This window comes from Parus major, chromosome 2, assembly GCF_001522545.3.
Source record: "Parus major isolate Abel chromosome 2, Parus_major1.1, whole genome shotgun sequence".
Lineage (NCBI taxonomy): Eukaryota > Metazoa > Chordata > Aves > Passeriformes > Paridae > Parus > Parus major.
In genome coordinates this window covers 78999723-79027302 of record NC_031769.1, presented here as the reverse complement: position 1 = coordinate 79027302, position 27580 = coordinate 78999723, and the positions used below count along the sequence as shown (strand labels likewise).

The following is a 27580-nucleotide window of genomic DNA, read 5'->3' as shown; positions in this document are numbered from 1 at the left end:
GAACCACACTTATTTCACAGCGCTCCTGTTGGCAAGACCCTGTGAAGAGCATCTGAAACAAGTGGTGCAGTTATTCATGAGCTAAATGGATGCCAGAGACACCACGAAGAGGATAAAGGGATGGTGAAAGAAATTTGCACCTCTCTTTTCGTCTGGCAGAACCAGTAGGTGGAAGAGACAGATCTGTTTCTCTCTATCCTGATGTCATGCATTAGCATGGAGGTTTTGGCCAAACCAGGAAACAGCTTCGGCTCTCACATTCACTCTAAAACTGGGCTTGAAAACACCCTCAGTGCCAGAAGAGAGAAGGATGCTGAAGCCTTTTCCTACAGCTCCATGGATCAATGCATGTATCCTCTAAACAGTGAAAAACAAGCAGCATGAACTGGAGCGAAGTCTTTATACAGGATATATCCTTACAGCAGGCACAGAGAGGAGAGACTTTCTGTAGCAATGACCTAGACAGATATTAAACTAGCAGGTGTCTCATACATCTGGGAGACAGACAAAGCACTATTAATCTCAAAGAAAAATAATGCAGCGTGATAACATGACATCTGTCATGCACAATAAACATACTGTAAAGCATTTATTCCTCCCTATCTACTATGTAAGCAATGACTCTTTTAATTATCCACATCAAATTCAGGTTCAGAAGATGGCAATGAAAATATTTGAAACACCTGGAAAATGCTTGCATATGTATTTTATACTTAGTAAAAAAGGGTGTTAGCGCTTGTGGATCTGATTCTCTCTTGATGTTCATCAAGTTTCCCTCGAAGTCAGTGGCTATCTGTGCACAGGAAAGAGCACTTTTTTTTTTTTAAAAGATGATTTAAAAGATGATAAAAGAGATTCTAGAACTGAAAATAAAGTTCTACCAATGTAATTTCAAATAATGTTTGAATCTGGCTTTGTTCTTTTGTTCTTCACTTGAGCATTTCCGTACCCTTTTTGTGAGTTATTTGCTTTTTTTTAATCCATTAAAAAAAGAAATGGTCTTAAAATATCTTAAAAAATAAAAAACCACAAGACTCAATGACACTTCCCAACTGCACAGAGCAAGTGCCAATGTGGAATTAAGTATGTTTGGGCACCAAGAACATAAACATGAACTGTTCTGAGGACAGAAGCAGTTATTCTTAAAGTAAGCTAAAAAAAAATCAACACCACCAAAACCAAACCAAGCAAGCTCACACAAAAAACACCCCAACACTCTGATCCTAATAAAGTTAAAATGCCTTTCTGAACAGTCTGAACTCCACAAATAGCTAAATATATTATATTAATGGGTGTTTATTTATAACTAACAATTGGGTTCTTTAAACAGCCTTAGAAAAGAATTTAAATTCTTTCTCATTGTGTATAATGTTCTCCTTGCTGAATTTTCTACTGCATCTCCAAATGCGACAAAATCTTGCTTAATGTGTTCTGTAGGTCAATATATTACACCAGTTTCAGGAACAAAAAAAGTCATACTCTCACATTGTTACACACACCATTTCACTCTGACGTAAAGCTGGTACTATCACACTAGCTGCTAATCACTAAGTCCACTACTCTTCTCTTAAAAAGTGACTGAACTTTATTTCTAAATTTAATTGATTTACCATAAGGAAGGGTGTAGGAAGCAAACTGTCAGCAAACTGGACTGAATCTTGTCCTGATTCCTTCAGCTTGGAGATGTTTCAAGACCCATTACATAATGTTCTTTTATTTAACCTGACATCGCAATTGCTCTTTCAAGCATGATTTATATAAATCAAGAAAGCATCTTGGGTTCTCCTTTCTGAAAGCCTTATCTTCAACACAGCAGTTCCACCCCCTGCTTTAGAGTGACAGTTCTAGGCCCAGATCATGGTGCAAAGCTGGTCCTTGCAGCTCTCCAAAGACTCAATTTATTCAGAACACACAGCCCAACAGCAGAATAAAACCCATGTTTCTCTTGACAAAGCCCAAAGGAAAGGCTCAAGGAAAGCTGAACACCATTTAAGTGACTTCACAATTTATCCACTGCCTAAAAGAGAAGCTTTGACACTTTATCCAAAGCCCTCAGAGAATACTGTAAGAGGCAACAGAGAGAACAAGAGCTTGGCTTTTGGACTAGCAGGTAGCTGCTCATGATCCACCAGCAAACAGTGGTATTTACGTAAGACTTCGAGACTTCACCTCTGCCTCAATGCACTAGGAGACCATTATTACAATTTCTTCCAAATTCTCTGAAACAAATACTAATACAAGAAAAAAAACCCAACAAAAACAAAAAAACCCAAACAATGAAAAAACCAAAAACCTATTATCTCTGGATTTTAAGAGGCTGACAGTCCAACAATTCAAATAAAGTGATTACAGGGCAGTGTTAGCATCATCTGAAAAAAGGGATCCTAGGAACAAAGACTGCTTGAGTAACAAGCTTGAATAACCTAATAAAACTGAAGGCTATGCCTCATCTCTCCAGGCAAATAAGAAGCAGTCATGCACTGAAACATGGTTTGAAACATGGAAGAAGTAGTCCAGAATGAAAACAGACTCAGAATTTCATTCTTGTGATAAATAGCCCAATGCATTTTTTAAAACCCCAAAAGCAGTAGTGCCTTTAAGCCAGGCTTCTAATTAGCCACACATAATTGAAATATGCAGCTGTTAAAACACTGAAGATAAAAATAAGCACAAGAATAATTTTCTACTTGCACGTGCATTTCTCTCTCAATTAGTTATGAGATGCTCTATTTCTGTACTCTTAAGTTCACTAAAGATCTGTTACTACTATAATTGACAGAAAACAGAATGAAGTCTCATTATCATCTGATCCATTTCAGTTTATAAGTGGAAATGATTTTTTAAAAAGTGACAGTTTTCATCATTAAGCTCTTACAAGAATTATCTTATTCTGAACTAAGTATCATCATATAACAAATAATTTCTAAACCATTTGAAGATGCCTAGGTTATACTGGTCATCACTCTTCAGAGAAAACATCATTGCAAATTGCTGTTATATTTTGAGAGAAACCAGGATTTAAAAGACTAATAATGTGTTGTGTTGGAATGAGCTGGACACAGGCACTCACAGAGCCCACATGTTTCCTTTATTTAGAAAGCAGTCATATGCAACATGTTACAAAATTTTGTTGGTCAACAAACTCCCCATTTTTCATAACGGCTACTATAATTTCCCATTAAACTTTCCTAATCACTATTTTTTCTAAATGAAAAGTAAACAAGTCTCACAGAGAAAAGTAACAAGTATCACACTTAGCAGGCAACAAAATAATCTGTGCTGGATATAAATACTGGGAAATGGACAGGAAGATAGATACCAAATATTACATATTAATCAGCATGACCCAGAGGAGAAGGCCGGGATAGATGCCAGGATATGTAGCTTTAACAGTAGACTGATACAACAGAAATGCATGAGAAAGAGAAAGCTACCACTTTCTGTTGCTAATAAATCTAACCCTGTGAGTAAAAATTGATACAAATTACCCTAAATTATCTATTATTAAGAACAAAAAAACCCAGAGTTATGCTTCTTAATAATCAAGGTTTGGAAAAGTGGAACCTTAAAACCCTAGACTGAAAGCTGAACTTGTCTACATTGTTAAAACAAAAAGCTACTCAGTAGTCAGATGGATTTTATAAAGGTTATCAGTAGTTTTTAGAGCAATCTTAGGAAGAGATTTTTATTTCTTGCGTAACAGATCTGGAGAAGAACAAGCTAGAAATATCAATCCCTTTTTGTTCCCTCTCTCTTTAAATCATAAATGAATTCTCTCTTGCGCTTCATAATACAGTTAAGGCATTTAAAATTAATAAAGTTCACTAGCACACCTGAGAAGCCTAAATTACATTTCACCAGTGCCAGTCAGGTAAGAAGTCATAGCTGCAGGAGAAACATAATTACTCTCAGATTGCAAACCCAAGTACCACCACACTTCAAGAGTGCTGGAAACTTGTGTTCTACATGCATGGAAGAGTGTAAGCCCCATAACTCTAGTCCTTTATATTAAGAAACCAAGCTGCACGTACTTTCTTAGGTATTTGGTATTCAGATATTGCCAAGTATCAAAATACTCAGTAAGCCTGTCTTGATTGTAGAGTCAGGTTTAGGAACAAGTTCTAGAGTTATGACAGAGAAGGTGCCCAAAAGGCCAGCAGGACCAGGGCAGTGACTGACCTTCTGTACTCAGCCTTGGTGAGGGCACACCTCAAATCCTGTGTTCAGTTTTGAGTCCCTCTCTGCAAGAAAGACATTGAGATGCTGGAGCGTGTCCAGAGAAGGGACTTGAAGGTCCCCTGAAGGGACAACTTGGTGAAGGCTCTGGAGCACAAGTCTGAAGAGGGGCAGCTGAGGGAGCTGAGGTTGTTTAGCCTGGAGGAAAGAAGACTCAAGGGAGACCTTATCACTCTACAACCACCTGAAGGCAGGATGTAGCCAGGTGGAAGTCAGTCTCTTGTCCCAACTAACAAACAACAGGACAAGAGCAAATGGCCTCAAGCTGCACCAGGGGATGTTTAGATTGGATATTAGGAAAAAAGTCTTCACAAAAGAATTGCCAAGCATCAGAATAGGCTGCTCACTGGTGGAGTCTCCATCCCTGGAGGTATTCAGATGTCTAGATGAGCTGCTGTCTAATGAGGACATGAGTTAGTACTGGGCTTGATAGTGCTGGGCTGATGGTTGAACTCACTGATCTTAAAGGTCTTTTTCAGCCTGAATGATTCTATGGTTCTGTAATAGAAATGCACTATACAGAGCAATCATTATGCAAAAATTCAAAGGTACTTGCATTTCTTTCTGAACAGAATGTCATTATTTTAAGGCTACCTCAACAAAGTAGTTTGTTTTAGAAAGTTATCATAAACATTTATTATAAAAAGAAACCCACAGAATCTGTCTTTCTGTGTTCCTTAGTCATATTTGGTGATGTCACACATCTATGAAAAAATTCACCTCTTTAGCTTAGCAAACAACTGTAGCACACACAAAACCAATTCCATCTTCTGAAAATTTTTCTACCAGTTAGCTCTCTTTTAGTTTGCTTTCTAAAAAACCCGTATTCATTGTGCAATCAGTCAATTAGCCAAGATTTGGGAAAGACATTTATAACCCTTACTATTCTAAGATGAAGTTCAAACCAAACAGACAGACAAACAAAAAAACAACACAGAGAATCATCAATAGCCTAATTCCAGTACCTTATACTGTATATTAACAAGGATCCTATTGAAGCCAAAGTCTCCCTTGTGCTTTTGAGAAGTAGAATCTAAAAACAGGGAGAAAAGGCAATGAAATGATATGATTTTCCTTCTGGTGCTACTTTTGTGGAATATTTCAACAGTAAGATGGAAAGCCAATAGTTCATAGATTTCAGATGGAGAAAGAAGCAGGTCCTTAGAGCTGCACATGAGATTTTGTTCATGATTTCAAATTTGATAAGATTCTTACATTCTACCATTGTGAAATGAAAACAAATTAAACCGGGGTTTACTCTACCTATAAATATATGGTTCTCTTGGAATCATCCTGGAATTAATGGTAATAGAAGTAATAATATCAAAAATGTAACCAGCAGTATTACCTTTGGTGATTTAAATAGAAATAAATGAGCTTCAAATGTTCTTTCACAAGAAGGACAGAATATGCTACCAGCATGCTGAACACCAGTGAGCAACTGAGAACAATTTAAAGAATAACTTCTGAAGTGCATTAGCTCAGTAATGAATTCAGTAGTATAGGCCAGTATATACTATCATTTGGTATCCACAATAGAATAGTTTACCAATCAGACTGTTTATGTATTTTAAAGATACATATAGCATTCAAGAAATATATCCATACAACTGTAATTTGATGGTTTTATTTCCATGATGAACTACAACAAGTATTAAAAGTCTAAATTCATTTCTAAAATCAATTTGTTCATATTAGTCACCAACTCCAAATCTCATTGCTTTATTTGCTACAAATTCAAAAAGCCATCCAACAGAAACCACTTTTCTGTTAAGTACTAACAGTCTGCAATAATTTGATTCATCTGGCAAAGGAAAACAGCTTGAGCTTCTTTATCATCTTCTGCAGGTATGCTTCCTAGATCATGATTCACTCCAGAAAGACCCCTTCAATACACCTCCAGTGTCTCAGCTGACTGTACTGAAGGGCAAGAATCCTTAGACTTTTATTTTTTCTTGAGATTGTTCAAACAAATTTTAATTATATATATAATATATAAATATAATATATAGAATATATAAAATATATAGAATGTAAAAAATAAAATAAATATAATATATAATATAATATATAAATAACATTTTATTGTTGTTTAGGACAGACTCATCCCTCGTCCCTTTCTCTTAATCCTCAAGTTTTTCCTAAAATGACATCAGATTTTCTCTGCATTTGACTAGCTTCATAAATAAAACTTCTTGGTAAAACAAATAGATTTTGTCTATTCTACCCATTAGCCCTGCCATTCTAAAAAAGTCAATATTTTACTGGGACAACCTTTAGCTAGTCTTTTCAACATGTTTTCTCAACACTCTATTCAAAATGAGTTAAGAATATATTCACTATTTTTAAGTGAAGGTTTTTTTCAGGCTCCTAAGTCTGCAATATTCTTAAGAGAGGTCATGTACTTGTTTTACATGTAGCACAATTTCTGTAGACTAAATATTGATCTTGATCAATGTAAATGTTCTTAATACATACAAATTATGTATGTTTCTTTGGAGATGACATAATTTGGGGCAAATCCCACTGGTTTGTCTCATGTAAAGAGTTCCACTGATGTCAATTGAATTTTGAGAGTTATTATGAACAAGATTTAATTGTGTTGACCAAAATACAAAGATCTTCCATATCTTGAAGGGTGGCGGCAATGGTCCTAGGTCATATACAAATTCCCTAAACAAGCATATCTTATAGCAGAAGCTTCCAAATCTCTACAAAACTCCTGAGAACATTCTTCCCTTACTTTTAATCTGTGCAACTTTGATATACCACTTTATGTTTAAAGGCACATGACTACTGTTTAAAACCTCTACAATAGTTGAGGTTGTGTGTAAGTCTGCCACAAGTCAAGAAGAATTCCTAGATATCTTTCATCCTAAAATATGGGAGCACACCTATATTTGGTATTTTTGGCACACCTATACAGAAAGAGACAAGAAACAAAGTACATTTCATGTCTCTTGGTGCATGGTTACAAGGTGCAGCAGGAGCAACATCTTCTGATAGTGTCCTCATCGTCCCTTTGGCATGGATGCAGCTTGATACAGTGTTCAGTTGGCAATACTTTGTCATGTACATGTTTAACTGCTAGAAAACAGTGTTACTTAGAAAAAAAAAAGAAACAACTGATCTAGTTACTCTTACATTGTAGCTGCATGACAAGAATTCAATTAAAAGTAACTACAAAAAGAGTCTGTTCCTGGAACTTCTACCCCCCACCAATCATCACTACTGAACTCCTCCCCTTCCTCCCTTTTCTGTTTTGGGGTTTTGGGGCAAGGGGGAGGTTGTTTTTGGTTCTCTTTTGCTTCCCTTTAAAATACAGTGTGTTCTTAATGCTAGCTGGGCCTTTTTAAAACCCGGCAATGGTGAAGGGCAAGTTACAAAAGAATGAGAAAATCTACAATTTGTAGACATCTAGAACCTGCTGGTACAAGAAGCCTTGATCAAATAAACAGTACTTATCTTAGTGTATGTTCTGTGTGACATTAGAAACATGATGTATTATTCCCATTTGGAGAAATTATAAGCAAAGATTAACGAAGTTGTTATAAAAAAAAAGTTCCAATGCCAGTCCTGTCAATCATACAGTTAGTATCTAGTATAGAAAAAAAAAAAAAAAAAAAAAGCCAACAAAAAAGATTATTATCACAGAGTGGAAAGACTTCAGAATAAAATTTAAAGGAGTAGAGATTTTAAAGGTACTGGAATTATTGGGAGCAGGAAGAGCTTTCAGGGCCTGATCTGTGACCTGCACTTCTCCACTTCTGACACTAGTAGTGCAGGACACACTTTTCTTTAACCAAAACCAGTTTTTGGCACCATTCAGAGGTTTTGCTCCCAAAGGGAAACAATTCAGAACATAGATACTTATCATAAAATTTAGAAGAGCTTATGACCCAGAACTCAAGCCTTGAACCAGTGAAGCTATTTACAAAAATGTTAATGCAAAGCTAATACATGAGAAAATCAATTCTGGCTTCATTCTTTGTGATCAGATTGTTCATCTCATTCCATCAGCCCAGGACTTTTGGATTTGTAAGAACGACTAGAAAACAGATGACAATTAATACTCCCCTGTTAAAACATAGGGAACCATCACATCACTGTGTCTTTATAAAAAACAAGTTTAAGTTAGTTTATGAGAAAATTAACCAACCTGGAAGACAGCTAGCAAAATAATAGATCACCCATCTATGGAACACTGTAAAATAAAACTCCAAGCCTCTACTGTCACATGGATATGTTTTTATAAAGTGGAAGTTAATTTTTTTTCATGTTTTCTGAAAAAAGCATAATTAATAATCCAATTTGCTACCATTTTTCCAGACCCCATCCCACAAAATCATGCCCATTAAAAAATATGAAGGGAAAAGAGCTTTCTATTGCAAAACTGTCTTCTGACCTTTTTGTTCAAGTTAGGTGTTAGGATTCCATTTTCTATACTATAATGAGGAACTACCTGTTCAGATCTTCAGCTCCCAGTAGATCATGCTGTTCAGGTCCAATACAAATATGATCAGGAATGAAGCATTAATTTTCTGCTATCATCACTCTATATCTAAAAACAAAGGGTATTTCAAGCAGATTTACACAACTTCCTCAAAACAAAACAGAAAGCATTAGCTCATTTTAGATGCTCTATTATTAAAGAAAAAATTCCAACAAAACATTTTTCAATCTGAATATTGAAGAAGCATTTTCCATCATCAGTTATATCAAAGAAATTCTGACTGTGAAGTATTTATTTTTAGAATCATTTGAAATTGCCAGCCATTAATCCAGAGCTTTCCAACCACTGGTCATTCACTGCAAACATCTTGCCTTGATTTTCTTAAGAAAGCAAATAAGAAAAACCCCAGAACACACAGATTAGGGTGTCCAGGGTATCCTAGGAGTAAAAGAAAAAAGGAGGCATGCTACATCCTTGGCCCAGTTATTTTCAACATGTTCCTTAAGGATCTGGATGCAGGACTCAAAGGAATACTAAATACTGATGACACTAAATAGCAAGGAGCTCTCAACTCCCTTGATGGCAGAGAAGCCCTGCAGAGAGACCTCAACAAATCAGAGAGCTGGGCAATCAACTACTGAATGAAGTTCAACATTGAAATGTGCAGGGTTCTGCACCTGGGATGGGACAACTCTGAATGTATGGACAGACTGACTGGAAACGAGAGGCTGGAAAGCAGTGCTGTAGAAAAGGACCTTGAGGGTCCTGTTAGGTGGCAAGTTGAGTCTGAGTCAGCAGTGCCCTGGCAGCCAGGAGGGCCAACCCTGCACTGTGGGACATCAGGCACAGCAGCATCTGCTAGTCAAAAGGGAGGCTTGTCCACTCTGCTCTGCACTGGGGCAGCCTCACCTCAAGTGCTGGGGGCAGTGTTGGGTGCCACAATACAAGAAAGGCATTAAACTGTTATTGAGTATCCAAAAGACAGCCACTGGAATGGTGAAGGGTCTGGAGAGGTAGCTGTATGTGGATCATCTTAAACCACTTGGTCTGTTTGGCCGGAAGGAGACTGAGGGGGGACACCTCACTGCAGTTACAGCTAGACCTCATGAATGGAAGAAGAGGGTTCCAACCTCTTCATTCTCGTGACCAGTGATAGGACTCAAGGAAACAGCATGAAACTGAGTCAGGGGAGAGTTACGTTGGATAACAGGAGAAAGTTTTTCACCCAGATGATGGCTGGGGACTGGAAAAGGCTCCCCAGGGCAGTGGTCACAGCACCAAGCCAGTCTGAGTTCAACAAGCATAAGGGAAATGCTCTCAGGAACACAGTGTGATCCTTACAGTGTCTTTCACAGGGCCAGGAGTTGAACTTGATGATCCTGATAGGTCCTTTCCAATATAACATATGCATTTTCCATGATTCTATACATATACTTCTCCAGTTCCAGTATCAGACTAATTTGAGACATACTCATCACTTTATTTGAATTAGACTGCCATATCATTGACTGGTGAAATGAAATGAAGGCCAATTGTTAACAAAAATCATACAGCATCTGCTACAGAGAAAACTGTAATGAGAGTCTTGAAAAATCCTGATGATGGCTCCTGAGGGATGCAGCTCTAGCTACTGTGAATTCTGAATTTCAGGAGACAAGCTCCTGAATGTAGGAAAGGGAGTGTGAGACAAGGCTGAATAGTGCTGCACAGGCACACTTAGTGCAGTCTTTTGGGCTGTATTGGAAATCATGCAAAGCTCCTTTACATCCTGAAATGTCTAAGTCTTCAGGCAGCATTAGGGTATTTCCTTTCCATCTGCCAGTCAAGAAATGAGCTATGGTAACTAATGCAAGTGACTTCCTTGGGATGACCACCACATTCAGTGAACAATCTGAAGACAACATACAGATTCCCATTTGCAGAGAAACCAGTTGTCTACTGTGTTAAAAGCAAGCATCAGTGAAAACACATCAGGCCCACACCCAGAATTCTTCCATAGTACTAAACATCCCCCATTCCTGGTTTAAAGCTCTGCTCTTTGTTCAATATTAAGCAACAGTTAAACTGATACTAGTCCATCAATATATGATTTTTTTGAGACAATAGAGATGTCAATGCTTAAGTCAAAGAATGTGAATTATGAAATACAATAGAACTGCGCACAATTGTCCAGACATGGCTTAATCAGTAATGCATAGAATGAAAAAGTCATTCCCCTCTGAAGCTAAGAAAATTGTTGGATCTCTTCTGCCATGAGAGCACACTGCTGCCATCTACCAGGAACTTCAGATCCTTCTTTGCAAAGCTGATTTCCAGCCAGCTGGCAGCTGGTCCCAGGATATAACTGGCACAAGAGGTTATTCCAACACAGGTGCAAAACTTGGCATTTTGCCTCCACTGAACTTCATAAAGTTTCCTTCTTCTCTTTTCTCCGACCTGGTAACATGTTTCTGAACAGCAGCACAACTCTCTGGTGTATCAACCACTCCTCTGAGTTCTGTATCATCAGCAAACTTGCTGAGTGCAGCTCAGTGTCCCATCACTGAGATCAGGAACAAAGATGTTCAATAATACAGGACACAACAGAAACCCTTGGTGTATACTATTAGTGCTTAGACTCCAGATGGATGTCATGTTGCTGATGACAATCCTTGGCCCAGCAGATCTGACTATTTTCAGCCCATGTTACTGTTCATTTATTTCTTCCATACTTTAAAAGATTGAGTATGAATAGATTATGGAATACTGTCAAAAGTTTCCCATTAAGTCAAAATAAATGACACCTGTTGCTCTTCCTTCATCACCCGTCATATCTCACCATAGAAGGCCATCAGGCTGAAAAAGCTTGTCTTCTCCTTCATAAATTGATTACGACTACTCCCAATCACCTCCTTGTCCTTGATATCTTTGGAAAGTGTTTCCAGAAGGATTTTCTCCGTCATCTTCCAAAGGACTGAAGTGAGGCTGACTTGCCTGTAGCACTCCAGATCATCTGTCTTGACAGCAGGGATGATGTCTGCTTTCCTCCAGTCCTCAGGAACCTCCCATGATAGCCATGACCTTTCAAAGATAATTATTAGAGATTTTAAATCTCATACAAATAGTACATAAGTAGAATTTTTAAAGTAGATGATGGGCTGATGCCATGATAAAGAGGATCAGTATAAACTCCTTCGCTCTTCAGAGAGCAAATATGGCAGAAATGAATGAGAAAGAAAGATATCACTTTCTATTGCTGGAAGAAACTATTGTCTAGAAGATAATTCTGAAGCCCAAATCAGCTGTTAGCATTTGATCAGATATGTTCTTGCATCTGCAACAGAGTCCATACCAGAATAAAAGGAAAGGCCCTACTGGAATCATCCTTAGACAGCTTGATAGTCACAGACCAATAATGAGATGCCAAAGATGTTACCATGGTCATGATGAGCTCAGATTTTCTGTCACTAACAGCAGCCTGTGCCCTAACTCAGGAAAAAGCAGCATCTAAAACAAGCTAGCTAGTAGCTTAAAACACAGGAAATGAAGCCTAGAGTAAAGCTTACGAGAAGAGAGTAAGTGATATCAGGGAAAGAAGCTGAACTGTGGAATGGTCTATTGGAAGTAGAAAAAAAGGATTTGAAGTCTAAGCATTCTCTGTGTACCCATACCATGGGTAAAGGAGGTAATGTACTCTGCTATAAAGAAACATATCTCCCTAGAAACTATGGGTTTTAAACTGAATTTTCTCTTCAGATTATATCTGTAGGAAACACTCTTGTCATTCGCACTGCAGTTACCCTTTTGAGGTGTAAGTGGTTTGTTAACTCCACAATCCTTGTCAATTGTAATCTGACAAAGACATGCTTTGAACAGCTTCTAAGACAGAAATGTATAAAATCATAAGGAGTAATTGCCTTATGTACATGGTTTTAGGATAGTGATATTTAGAATAATTAGAAGGCAGATGTTCTAAAATTCACTGTGAATTTCAATAGACCATGCTATCAAGGCTGACTACAAGTATATAAATGGATCAGAGTTAAGTAAATTAGATTTCTCAAAGAAATTAAATTAATTTTGCTCAGAAAACCTTCTTTAATTATTACTTTGACTGAAAGAGCAGCAACTACAATAGCTATAACTAAAATTTCATGGAAATTGTTAGGTTTAACACATTTTCTTTTTCAAATTAATATTGCATTAATTATGGTTTTGAGAATGTATTCTATTGCTACCTGTAAATTATTCTACAGCAATAAAAAATCTATAGTATGACCAAAACCATTATACATTCTTGCCATCAAAGTCATTACCTATATTTGTTGAGATATTTTACTTTATTTAAAACTCATGGAGTGATAAAGGCAACTTTTCCCTAATAAACCAACTACAAAGCAAAATCTATGGTTACTTTCTGATCCACCAAGGGTGCTCAGCCACCTTGGCCCCTTCCCCATTTTTCCCATTTTGTTTCTTTTGTATTTTGTTTGTTTATTTCTCCTTACAAAATGAATGCCAAGAAATACTGTATCAGAAAAGACCTCTTGTGAGAAACCATCTTAAAAGCACTAAAATGTTTTCAGACAAAGAATAGCATTCATGTTTGTGAAAGTGAAAAAAATATGCTGATTGTCAATTATTCTTGGGCTTACCTATGCTAGTTATTTGCTGAAACAATCTCTAATTACTCCAAAATCAACTTGACCCTTATTAAAAGAAGAAAACCTATATATATAGGTAATTCAAGCATTTGTCCCTCACCTTCCTGCTCTGAAATGGCTCATTTTTGCTTGAAACAGCAAAGGACTGAAAAGATTACTATTGGTACCACAGGAAGGCTTGAGCAGAAGTTGTCTGTCCACTTCTCTCTTACTGCATAATGAAACAACAGCAACTCTTGCCTATAACTGAAGATAATGACATTCCTTACACACTATATGTTAATACCAGAGAAGTAAGAGTGTCGTAAGGGACCAGCAGCAGGGTATTTGCTGATGCTTTCTACAGCTTCATTATTCTTGCCACAGCAAGCTGTTCTTCAAAATTCCCACAGAGAAGGGATCTAGTACAGTTCACTTCCCCCCCACATCCCCCACCTTGTTTACACCGCTCCAAATTACTCTCTTTTTACTTATTTTCATTTTCTTAGAGATGTAAAAAAGGCTCCCTAATGACATTTTCTGTTTTGGAAAAAGGCCTCTTACATCACATAAAATATGTTGTTACTTGTTTTGAAAAAAAATAGCTGAGGTCAAACAAAATTTAACTTTTATGTCACCCATGCACTGAGAGCAGTGTAGCAAGAGCTTTTTGCTAAAGCAACATGGAAAGGGCTTCATTCTCTAGGAGATGGATACATAAGCAACAAGGATCCTACTTTCATGTCTGTTCCTGTCCTATTTTCAGCCTCTCTTGACTACTTTTCTCTTCAGCAGTCTTGCTAGATAAGTTTTTGAACTTTTCAGCACACGGACCATAGGTGAGTGTGTTTTGGGTAGCAGAGGCTCAACAGGGCTGTCATCTAGGTAGGGTTGTCAAAACACTGATGTAATTCAAAGTAAAGAGCCACCACTATGACTGCTTAGATGGTTCCAGGCTGTTCCTCCATCTGTATGCTTGCACATGGTCTCTCATACATGGTGCAGTTAAGGAAATTACAGCACGCAACTTTCTTAAAGTGCCCCCAGCAGGGGGCCACTTGGTTACACACCACTCTGCAGATGTAGAGGGTGATGGAGCACAGTCCAGACTACGGTTCTGTTTGTTATTGTAAAGAATCACACATAGGAGTGTTGAGCTCACTTTGTATTTCAACGTGAGAAACCCTGGGATATTTACAGCTAGGTTCAAGTTCCTGTTCTAATTTAGGGCCAAGGTCCAGTTCCATAACAAAATTAGCCTACTGAAATTCAGTATCAATAAGAGGCAAATACAATTCCACTCAAACACTGATAAGTTTGCTTTCCTGTAGGCAGAATAGTAAGAAAGTTTGAAACAACAGCTGCAAACAGGCATACTGAAGGAGTCTCCTATGTCTTCCACTATGAGCCAGCCTGTGTCTAGAAATAGCAGCTTTGGGCCCTTCACAATATCTTTTTGCACCACAAAATTATTTCAGGGGTAAAGTAGTAATAAGGTGTAGAGCTTATAAAATAGTAAAAAAAAAAAAAAAAAATTAAAAAGGTAATAACAGAATTCAGAAGGCCACAGCAATTTCCATGATATTCTATTTAACACATTAATGACTGTTTCAAGACAACCAAATAAAAAGTCTATTCAAAAGAGGAAGCCTGCCTGGAAGAAAGAAATAATAAAGAGATAGAAAGTATTGATTTATATGTCTGTTATGTTTTGGTTAATATTTGAATGTCATATTTATGTACTATTAAAAGCTCTGCATATATCATCAAACTTGAGAAGTTTTAGATGTATAAATTCTCAGATTTAAATTGCAAGTCCCTTTTAGTCTTCTCTTCTACAGATGTATGAAAAATGTGAAGATTAAAACATCAGAATTATTACACAATATTCTATAAACTCATTCAGCAAGGTAAGCCACCTTTTTGAAGGAGCTCTAGAATGATTCATGTACAAAAAAGAAAAAGTTTTGTGCTGGCACTCCTTTCTTCAACTGTTCCTGTGAAATGCAGATGTATAGCTGTGCCTCTGAATTACACTTTGTATCTAAAACCTGGTATTGTGAAATCAATTACAAGTCTCTAACCCTTTTCCTTCATGGATTATGGACAGAACTGCAAACTTTGGATACTGATAAAACAATCAGAAATAACCATTCTTCTCCATGCTTCTTGAATGGACATGTATTTGTTTATGGGATATTGCTATCCAAATAAAAGTTTTAAAATAAAAGTGAGAGAGAATTTAAACTCCGTAAACTTTCTGTCATGTTGTTAGGAAGTGTGGTGGGCACCTGAAACTCAGAGAAAGTTCTTTACTGCTTTTTAAGCAAAAAAATTTTGTTTCCTTACAGTGAAACAAGACTACAGTAGTTCATAATAGTTAGTGTACAACCAATTTAAGTAGATGGTATAAGAGAGACAGACATCCATCATTGTCTGTATCAAGGAGGAACATACTTAAACGTAAAAAAGTCTACATAGAAGTGGTACAAGTTTTCAATGGCTGTTCCCATTCAGACAAAAAAAATCAGCCTCACCAGTAAGTGGAAGTGACAGAATCTCAACTTGCCTGTATAATTTGCCGAGAACCTTCCATGTTGGAGTGGTATGACTTGAGATGTGTGTCCTGTTTTGGGTCAGCTAATGGAAGCAGTATCACCACAATAAATCTTCTACTACTTCCATGGGGTTTGAGAATGGCTAAAATAATTTTATTTTTGCATCCTATTCCCTTAAATGTGCAACTTACTGTAGTGGATGTGAAAGAGATTTGTAATGTAATGCACAATACTAGGTTTTAGACACAACATTTATTTCTGAAGCACAGCTATACATCTGCATTTTAAGACTGTGTCACTTTTCCATTTGTCCTATTCCTCCTGATCAACTCATGTTTTTAATACCACCACCTGTTCTCTTTTGTTTAGCAAAAACAGGAGGGCATTGCATAGTATATGCAAATTTGACATTCCCAAACAAAACCATGTACAAAAAAAAAAAACTTTATTTTTGGCCTTCTGCCAATACTATTTAGTTATTAAATCTGAAGTGGAACCAAAAGACCTCATTGAAGTAAAGATTTATTAGAAAAGTATTTGAAAAACATGGATACTTGAATGTTAAGATGAGAATATTAAGCCCTTCAAAAATCAGGAGTCCTTGCTTCTTTATTACAGTATTTTACTGGAGGCATTCTAAATACCTTATGAAGAAATGAATTTCAAAACAGAAGAAGGGGAAGAATAAATTGCTTTATTCCCAAGAACCATATTTCCATAAACTCAGTCACTTGTTTTAGGAGGTCTGTATAACTTCCTAGAGAGCAATTCCATTTGATGACAAGCATATTATACTATCAGGTAAACAAACTTATACTTCCAGAACTATACTGTTCTACAGGTCAGGAAGAATCTTTCAGTAAGATAAGGGAGCTAAATAAACTAGTATTCTGATCTTTTCCTTCTCTTTCTCATTTCTCCACCATTTTTACTCCTACCCTCATATATTGACCAAATATTACAAAAACTATTTACTACTAAGTTTACTTGTCCTGCCTCTTTTATGATAACAGTAATGTTCTTTAAAAACAACAACAAAAACCTCCACCACACAAAAGAAGTTTAACCAACAAAAAAAACCAAACCAAAACCCACAAAACAAAACAAAAAAAAACACTGACAAAGCTTACCACAGCTTCTTCATAGCAAAGATTATCTTGTGGAATTACTAGTCAAGTGAAAGAAGGCTGAATCAATAGAATAAAAGATTTTTACTAAGGGACATCTAGTAAAACACAGGGGTCCCACAGAATCAATTGGATTTCTGTTACCAAATTCAACAAGAGTACACCTGGGTTTTGTCTGAGGGAGATTACATTACATTGCTTTTGAGATTAAAATGCAAGTTATGAAATGTGCATGCTAGAGAGAAATTTATTTATTTGACAGAAGTGCAACTAATTCCTTATGTATTTATAGCCCAAAAGAAGAATATATGCATGCAAGCATTTCTTAAACATGGTCAAACTCTATTTTGCTTATCTGTGCAAGGTGTTCTGTTAGAACTGATGAACTTTAGTAAATAAAACACTCCCAAAAATGTATTTCTTAAAGTATTTTCTAGAAATCATCAGACTGGATCAACTACCTGTGTTAAGATATTGAATCAGCACCTTTCCTATTCATTGACAACATGACAACAGGGTAGTTATACCTTCCAGTCTGTCTCCCTGTCCCAAGATTGCCATCCAGCCTTTTTTTCGCCCGCTATAACCAGTATCTCAGATCTTCTTTGCTTTGGACATTACATACAGAAAAAACAAACAAAAAAAATTCCAAATGAAAACAAAACAAACCCCAAAATGTAAAAGCAATTTATATTGCAGGCTCTTCGGGTCCTTGACAAACACTGTTGCTCCAAGTCTGTTCTGTCAATAGATCACCAACAATCTGTCATTTGGGAACCTGAAATATTTTCATCACCACTGATCAAAAGCCAAGCAGTTCCTCCCTAAATATTTTTAGAGGGGAGAGTTTGCTAAAAGAGTCTCAGGCAGAGTAATCCATCAGCAATGTCAGCCTGAGGACTCCAGTGGGAAGAACAGCTGTGAAGGAAACCCTGCTCCCCCTCACTGGCCAGCTCTCCTCTGAGTAAGTAGATATAGGGACTTCATACACGAAAAGGAAAATCAGGTTCTTTGAAGTGGCTTTGCTCAGCCAGCTTTCCAATGAAATGACACCAGCATGTTCAGGAGGTCAGAGATGCCAGGTCTCAAAAGTCCAAAATGTCCCAAAATCCTAAAAGTAGGTCAAGTTTATGTTCCACTTAACTGTCACTGTCAGGTATAGCATATTCCTCAAATACCAGTGTTGCACTTGCTTACAAAAAAATTAAAAAAAAATTATTGAATATATAAATTTTATTCTGGAAATGAAACTAAATTACTATATATATATCTGTGTAAAGTTTTATCCACTTGAAGCTAGATTGAAGGCATAAAACATGATCAAAACCTGGAATTTTGGTTTTACCACACAAAAACAGATATCATCTCTGCTGAGTTCAAATACTGTTATTCTAATACACATGAAATAGAAGAAATATTTATTACTCACTACAAAAAATTCATATCTCTTCAGACTGACTGGCCAAAAACCACAAAACAAAAGCTAAACAGCGAGACTTATACATGCATTGTATCTCCAAGACTTAGGGATAGAAAAGTAAGAATTAATAAGCAGATTAATCTTGGCTACTTTTACTTATAGGGTATTTGTAGAGGGGAAACATGTGAGCCAACTAATCAAAACTCAGTCTCAAGAAAGACAAAGAAGAAATATAACGGTTACATTTTACACCATAGCTTTACACTTCATCCACACAGAGTACTTGCTGAACAGATCTATGCTGTGTAAAACACATAGAATATGAGGAAATGCTTGCTCCTTTCTGAAATGATGAGTATTAACCATCCTTTGGGTGCTCATTACAGAATCTGCATTGAGAATTAAGTGCACATGATCCCAGTGGAAATACTCAGGGGCTTACAAACTTCCATAATTTGACCAGAATTGCAGTATCTGGAATTTTTTTAAATTGAAAAAACTGTGTAATGACACATATTAGGAAGGCCTATGTACCTAAGAGTATTAAACAATTGCTTATCAGAATAGTGCATTATGCTTCACAAATATACTTCACCATGGCTTCATAATACCAAAGATTTTTTGGTATTGTGATTCTGCTTTTAATGCCAGTTCTTAAAACTTGTGATTCTAAAATTACCCTTTGATTAGAAATGCATGTTTCTAATTAAGTTCAACCTGTCCGTTCTTCTTTGAAGAGATTAAAGTCAGAGTCTCCCAAGACTCCTGAGGCTCTATGCAATAATTTACTTCTTCTTGGTAAAGGCAATAGAAGTCAGAAGTGAAAAATAAGTGCAATAATCTGGCAAGCTTGTCAGAAACACTTTCAACCAAAAATACATACTAATGAATCTATAAAATCTGTAGGGGACTATCATGTTTATTGTGGCAGAAAAAGAGGAATTGGTGTTCCCTATCTCCTACTCATTCAACTATAGGGTGCTGTAAGTCATCAGTAAAATGAATGTATGTGTAGTAGCTAATCCTTAAGGTCTGTGGCAGATTATAGCCCTTTTTTCTTTCCCAGGATGGGCCAAATATTATAGTCTGAAAATCACACAGACATAGCTGAGAAGATCTGGAAGTAACCTGGTGATCTGTAAACAGGACAGGACTTCCAACCCTGTTACTCAAAATCCTTCTGTTGGGAAGGTTAACACAGTAAACTGTCAGAAGTAAACAGAAGCCAACAGTCTTCTGTTGATTTAATTGTAATGAAAATTTTGAGAATGCATTCTATATTTTTGACCCTTATAAAGAAGAGATGCACTATCACACTTCCAAATTTTGCCCTGTACCATCAGATGACATACATCAGCACTGCAGTGGAAATCCACATATAAAATCACATTATCCTTGTAACTCAGGCTTCAAAACCATTTGCAGAAAGAATTCCATGACTCATCAGTTACTGTCAACCTCCTTCATTAGAATACAAACTTTTTTAAATACCCAGAATTTTTTTTGTTCTGGTCATTGCATTTCTAAGCACACTAGGTCAGACAAGGTTAGGCACTGAACTGAAGGTTCAGGTTACCATCATGCGGTGATCAATAGCACAGGTGCTTCATGAGAAGTACTCAGAAAGTATCATATATGACTAATCATTTTGTTAAATTTTTTCAGAATGCTCAGACTAACCTAGATTTTTATTTTTTTAATAATTTGCTAGATATACAAACCTGTATTTGTATATTTATGTAGGTACTATTTAGTACCTACACTAAACTACCCAACTACAACTTTCCATGAGACTTCAATTTCTTGATCACACAGAATCTGACCTACTATGGTATCATGCCATGCACAAATTAGATGATGCCATTAGGCATGTTCAAAAGTTGTCCTGAAGCCTGGTTGCCAGAAGAAATATGAATGTCTCCAAGTATCTGCTTATTTAAAGAACTGACTCTAAAAATTCTGACACACAAGACAACAACAGGGTTTGTACAAGCAAGATTTACATGTTTAATCCTGAGGCATTTCCATTGCTGAAAAGCTTGGAGTTGTTGTTTCCTTTGATAACCATTCTCTGACCTAGCCTTCTGCCTTTTCACGCTGCTTTTCGCTGAATATGAACATCCATATCTAACGTCATGACGTATTTCACGCTAAAAAAGACCATGAAAAAGCTTTTGCCTTCCCATATGCCAAACAGGTAAAGTAACAGTCAACCTCTTGTCAAGAAGAATGATTATTTTTTAACAAGTAAATTTGACTGGGGCAACAACAACCTGTTTTTGAAGAAACCTGATTACTACCCAGCCAACATGCCAGGAATTGATTCATTTATGGCATCTTCAGAAAAGCTACACTCTTTGCTCGCATCAATTTAAAGTAATGTATATATTAAAAAACCCCAAACAAACAAAAACTCCAAAACCACCTACAGATCAGCTAGCATATTAGAAACATACAAGTTCATGAATTTCAGCGTTTTGGTGGAAAAATAAAAAAAAGTTTTTTCTAACTAAAGAAAGTAAAGAAAAGTAAGAAAAACAAAAAACTTCACATGTTCTATTTATAACATCCAGTGCATTGTTTTCAGATACCCAGCTTCAACAATTGTAGAAGTCTCTTGGGAAGTAGGAGTTAAAATACCTTGAAGCTCATTTGTCTGGGGCTGTAAGTTACCTCTCAGAGCATCCTTGCCAGGTCACCCTTCCAAACTGCTTGCTGGTTCTGATGGAAAGCATATACTTTTACAGGATGAAGATTACAACCTATAATCATCCTAAAGGTGCAGCTAAAAGGTAAAGCTAAAAGGTACAGCAATCTTCTACCACCAGACTGAAACTTACTTCTAATTACTTTCCCAAGCATCTTAGTAATTTGGATGAAACTATCTAATATAAATCTGATATAAATGAATGTGTGTTACATCTTATTCAGTGCATTTAAGACAATTATGAATCCCATCAGAATACATATATATACTACCTGTTTATTTAATTTGGCTACCTTCAAAAATTCAGCCTTAAAGGGATATCTTGGCTACTTAATTGCATAACAACTGACAGTATTTGAACAGGAGAATGAACCTATTGCTGAAAAAATAAAATGTTTCTGTTACATTAAGCAGGCAAATTTAAGTTACACTGTCAGTTTCCAAAAGTAATTTTCTTGGCCAAAAGGAAGTTGCTGTACTGTGAAGATTTTTGGGAGATGAAGAAATCAATTGCAAATCTGGCAAGGAAAAAAAGACTGGAAGAAAAAAACATGGAAAACAAAGGAGGGGAAAATGAAAAATCCTTCCCTACAGTATGTTTTATGTAAAGACGCTTTGGGTCTCAGTTTTTCTTGATTTTGGATGCTACAACTCAGACTCTACATATTTGTGGCTTCCTAAAATGAATTAAGTGGAAAATAATAGTTCATTATAAAGTAGAATTATTATGATTAACACAATAAACTAAAACAAAATGTAACATCAAACATGGTTATTTTATATATGAATTTTAGAAGGTTAACACTGTTTCAGCAGCTCTAAGAAGCACAAAGTTTTAAAGTTTCATTAGAAACCTGGGGGGCTTCTTGAGGGAGTTTAGGTTGGGTGATTTTTTGTTGTTTTATTTTTTTTTTCAGAAGCTTTAATAAAATAGGCAGTAACCAAAAGGATAACATAATACATTCTGTTCCACGCCTTATGTGTCTTGAAGTTATTGCTTATATACTATAATAGAATTTTGTAAAGTAGAATAGGCAGATTAAGAGCCAGTAGAATGCACTAGAAGTTACCATGCCAAGAGCAATTTAAACAAATAATAAATGCTTGCTTTCATAGATAATGAAATGTTTCTCTGTTTCTTAGTTCCAGACTAAACTGGCAGTTTATATAAGAAAAAAAAATAAATCTTTTAACATGGCAACTGGTTTACATACAAACAGACACCATATTTCCTTTTCAATACTACTGAATTTAAATTTTGTCCAGCATAATGCCAGACAATCTGGTCAGGCAATCTGCTTTTACAACCCATTCACTACACTAAGATAGCACATCCCAAGGAGATAGAAGAAATTGTTTCAGTGTGTCATGCTGGATTCAGATTTCTTTCCAGGTGATCCTAACTATGAAGGAACCATTTAGCCAAAGGGTCCTGTGGTTTTGCAGTGTGTGAGCAGAGGACTACTTACTTGTCCTGCACGGAGGCTTCTTATTCATATGAGAGAAAAATACTTTTCCCACCATGCCCCCATTAAAAAAGGTCAGAAATACAATGTTTTTCCTGGTATAATATCTTCTGCCATGACAAAAGCAATCTCTTCTTTAAAGAGCAAATGTGGTTTAGTCCTATTCGAGAGTAATTCTGTCACTTAAGAAATAAATTTTCCATATTTAAAATTCCTGTCTCTATTAAGGTCTGTTGTTTACTTGTACTTTATTAATAATTCTACTACTAAACTTAATATTGTGCAGTTAAATAGGCATCAAAATTCATCCTCTAATAAGATCTTACTGAGAACTTCAAAGAGAAAAAACAATCCTTTTCATTTTTGTCAAACCTCAGCTGTAACTTCATGGCTTACAAGCACAATCAATAAGCATCAAGACCACAGGACCTTATTTAAGTGAAAAGTACTATAATAATGCATTATCTTGCTGATACTTCTAAAAACAGTTGCTTCTAGGATAGAAATATATGCTTGAAATCCTAACAAAAATATGCTGGAATTTCCACAAGTGATCAACTCTAAAAATCATATCACACTGAACCATGAAATAGAAAATATATCTGAAATTTAGTGCAAAATTTAACACTCATGAGTTCCGCTGATTCTGTTATCTGCTCCATTTACATGCCAATCTACACTCCTACCTAAAAAGGCTTTTCTTAAAACCCTTAAAATAAACTACTCCAGCACTTCCTTTGTAGCATTAATTGATTTTACACGTGTCTTGAGCAACAAATACTCAACACCGAACCATAGTCATTAAATTGATACCAGCCAGCAAAGGTAAATTATGCAAATTAAAATTGTGCAAAAACCTTTTTTTTTTTTTTTGGCTGCTACTATTTCTATTTTGTGCAGCTGTCAGTTAGAGTTCATTATGCGAGGACGAAATTATCTTGGTATTGTTATAAAAAAAACCCACAGCCAAAGTCAGCGGCTTGTGTCACTGATCAGCTATTTATTGCTTTTAACATCTATTAAGGCACCTGAACAACAGAACTCAAGCTGGAGTCCTCTCCCAAAAGCATTCTTCTTACAATCCACAAAAAGTCATGCAACTGGTATTTGGAAATAAATACTTTGCTTCCAACTAGCAGCTTTGGGGGGGTATTTCCCTCAGTACGTATACATAACACAGCCCGCTACTCCTTTTTTTTTCGAGCCTCTCTTATATAACAGACTGCAAAAACCATCTCTGAACAACGTGATCAAGATGTGATCTCCTCTATTGGAACTACAACATTCAACATAATCACATTCAACCCAGTCCCGAGCTATTAATCAACTTTTTACAAATGACGATGATCGATCGCAAGTTCTCTGCAGTTTTTCAACTGATAGTCAAGGTTCCCAAAGGATAATGTCATTCACGACTAAAATGAGACAGCTTCACCAGCTTGGCTCAGAAATTAGTCTTACAAGGGTATTAGATCATCGTATAATGTTCTGCTTAAATATCACAGTCTTTCTAAGTGGTTTGGGTTTAGTGTTGGGGCTTCTCCCCAGGTAACCTGTGTAAAGGCAACAAAAGCCCTAAAGCCACTTGAGTCTCAGAGGCAACACATGTAGGATATACAGCAGCCTTTTCTGGAGACCTGCCCTTAACCCCTTCATGCCATATCATTTATACACTGGCCAACAAGCTAGGCTGTCCGAAAAAGATAAACCCAGCCTACATAAGTTACATAATCAGTTTATTTTTTAAGACAGGATGAATATATCCTGAAGTACAGAATGTTAAAGATTTTTTCCCTCTCCTGATTTTGCAAAAGACACAACAGACTTACATAAACTCCATATAATTCTGGGTTGTCCTCTCTCTGTCTTGAAGTACGTAAGTCTTGACGTACCCTATGGAGAGGTTTGCTACAAAGCAGAGCTCAAGCTGACTCACTGTTTTGACTTCACATATAGGTTACATATAAAGACTGAAAATGCAATGTGAAGTTTTTACTTTACCTTGTTATTGCAAATAAAAAGGCATGCATGTTTTAAGGGGCACAGATATCACTACATATTACTATATATATATAGTAATATATATATAGATATCACTATATTACTACAGCTACTAAAGTTAAAAGCTGGGTGTTCAACAGAGGAGCCTATTCATTTCTAAATATTTCTTCCAAGTTTTGGATTTTTCTTTTCTGTAACGCATAGGGTTAACAGTGATACCCTGAATCCAAACAAAGCACACCCTTACAAAGTATAAGAAATGTAACTGCACAAGATACTGTATTACACTCTTCCATGTATTCATCCTTCCAGTCCCTCCAAGGGAAATTAAACATGGTTTCTAAAATTATACCTCTTATGGGTGTTTTCATTTTCCTCCAAGATCCCCGGCCAGATGAATTTGTGTATTACATATACTGCCTGTGCCGCTGCACCTCCTTCCTCTGTGGTGACTTGATTCAGCTGAAGCTACGATTTGACCGATCGATGCAAGCACATTACACACCAGAATAAGAGTAAGGTAAGGGTAAAGGAAAGAAAAGCATCTCTCATTTCAGCCATTAAATATAGATCAACGAAACATCACAGCGTACATCGCGGCTCCCCACCCCACCCCCTCCGCCCGCTCCTCGAGCGCAGGATTTCGCAGACGGTGGCTTCAAAGGAAGAACACACACCCCACACACCTCTCCGCACACACACATACATAGACGTACACACACGTAACACAGACACACAGAAACACGCAGCAGCCGTCTCTCGGAGCCGCCCCAGGGCGCGGGCTCCGCGCAGGGCCGGGCGCTGCCCCCGTCCGCGGGTCCCCAGGCCCCTTCATCTTCTTCCTCCTCTTCCTCCTTCTCCCTGGCCCATGACTTCACCGCCGTAACGAGCACATTAGTGCAGGGCGTCGGGAGACACGGTGCCGCGGATGCCCTACATAAGCAACGACTAACGTAGAAAGAAAGGGAGGAAAGCGATGGAGGGGGGGAGGCCCGGGAGAAAGAACCATGAGGAAATAACGCACTTTGTTACCTTTCGGATGAGGACACAAATACCGCTACTCGCAGCCCAGCCCTGCCCGGCTGCCTCGCCGAGGGGAGCAGCGCAGGACCCCGCACCAAGAAGAAATATCACGCAGGAGGGAAGGGGGAGGGGGGGGGCAGGGGGACGAACCTGGCACCATTACAGTGACTGTCGTACTCACCGATCGGCGCCGATTCAGCCTGCTTGCTCCCAAACATATACCAAAACCCAAGAGCAAATCCTCAGTCCGCTAAGCAAGAATTAAGGGGGCGCCGGTGGGGGGGGGGCGAGCGACGGCTCCGGGCTTCACCGCAAGGTCCTGACCTTGCCCAGCTGCAGCATCTTCGGCTTGCCCCCCCCCGGGCGTGCGTGTGCGCCCGTGTGTCCCCGTGTCCGTGCGAGAGAGCCGATCCGGCTGCGAGGGGCTCGGCCGCAGGACAGCTGCCCGCTGGCTGCCGGGGCGAGGAGGGCTCGGCATCCACCGCCCCGCCGCTGGGGCGAGGCGCGGGGCCGCTGCGGCGGCGGCGGCTGGGGCAGGCTGCGCGGCGGCGCCGTAGCGCAGCGCGCCGGGCGGGCGCACCGGCCGCGGGATGTGGCCGAAGGAGACACAGCCGCCGCCGCAGCATCTGCCGCCGCCGCGCTCCCGCACGCCCTGCCTCTCTCCCTCCCTCCTGCCTCCGCCCCTCCCTGTCCGTCCCCTCCCCAGCAGGAGCGCGCCCGCCGCGGCCGAGCAGCCGGCGCTGGAGGGGGGAGATAGGGGGGCGGGCGGCCCCGCTACCGATGAGGCGCCGCCGCCTGTGCCGGGCGGGGCTGAGGTAGGGCCGGGCTGGGCCGGGTCCCCCAGCCTCGCCGCAAAGGGGCGCGTCCCCGTGTTCCCTCAGAACCCCGCGGCCGGGGGGTCTCTGATTTACTAGGGAAGGGGGAGGCAGGGCGGAGGGAGCAGGTGTGGAAGCGCACCCTGGGGCGGGGGTCGTCGGTGGGGAGCAGCCCATTAGCAGTCACCGCGGCTGCTGCTGTCATGGGTTGGGAACTTGAGGTCTGCCAGCCAAAACGGTGACAGCGACAGGCAGGCAAGAGCCCGTTACCCGGCTCGTGTCTACCTCGGGTCTCTCTTCCCATGCTTGGGAAACCTAGGTGGAAATCCTACCATGTTTTCAGAAGTCTACTTGCGAGCAAATAGGGTAAGGAATATGGAAGTCTTGTTTTACTCCTGCGCACTCTTAACTCTTCGTTGCGAAACTTGTGTGGAATGTAATTGCAGCACTCACCTGAAAGTTGCCATTCCACGGCTCCTTTCAACTTGCCGCTCAGAGTTTTGGTACCTGAACACAACCACCCCATTTTTTTGGGTTGTTGCCCAGGGTAACCTCTGCTAATTCACGCTGGCAGCAGGTTGAGCATCAGGGCGGCTCTGGGGACAGCCTCAGGGGCGGCCGAGGCGCCCGGGCAGCGCCTGCAGTCATTTCGTTGCCTGACCGCGCGGTCCCAGCACCTGCTCTGCAGGGAGGGACCCGCGCGTCCCCGGGCGCCAGGGGCGGCCAGGCGGGCCGCTCCCGCGGGATACGGCGCTTCCATCCATCCTACCCGCGCCCCTCCAGCTCCGCACCGCCGCACAGGATAAGTAATGCCGGGCCCCGCAGCGGGCTTGACGGCGATACCTGCAGCCGGGCTGAGCCGAGGCTGCAGCGGTACAGGCCGACCGCCGCCACCGGGCTGCACGGCGACTCGCTGCTGCCACCTCTCGCTTGGCGTTCTCGCAGCTTCCCCAAACTCTGCTGCGAGCAGGAGATTGACCTGGCTGAAGACCCCACTTCTTCCTGACGGATGGCTGAGGCGGCTACCTCTCCCTTAATGTCACGGCAACACCGAAGGCCACGTTTTCCCACCCCCAGAATGCCTTGTTTTAGGCCTGAGGTCATTTTTGGGGGGGACGGGGTGGTTATTTCCATATTTATTGGACCATATAG

The 27580-nt window shown here is 39.0% G+C and overlaps 1 protein-coding gene across 3 annotated transcripts in view; it reads right to left on the bottom strand.

The window, feature by feature from the left end:
• The window catches only part of CTNND2 (catenin delta 2), a 701753-nt gene extending 675643 nt beyond the window's left edge, over positions 1-26110 (bottom strand). For 2 of the 3 annotated variants that reach the window (XM_015653594.2, XM_015653620.2), the window contains exon 1: positions 25795-26109. In XM_015653594.2, the coding sequence (XP_015509080.1) occupies positions 25795-25831 (37 nt within the window). In that variant the 5' untranslated portion in view covers positions 25832-26109. Of the gene's footprint in view, positions 1-25794 lie in introns of all 3 variants that reach the window. The other variant, XM_015653580.3, reaches the window with a different exon arrangement.
• Positions 26111-27580: the final 1470 nt, after the last annotated feature.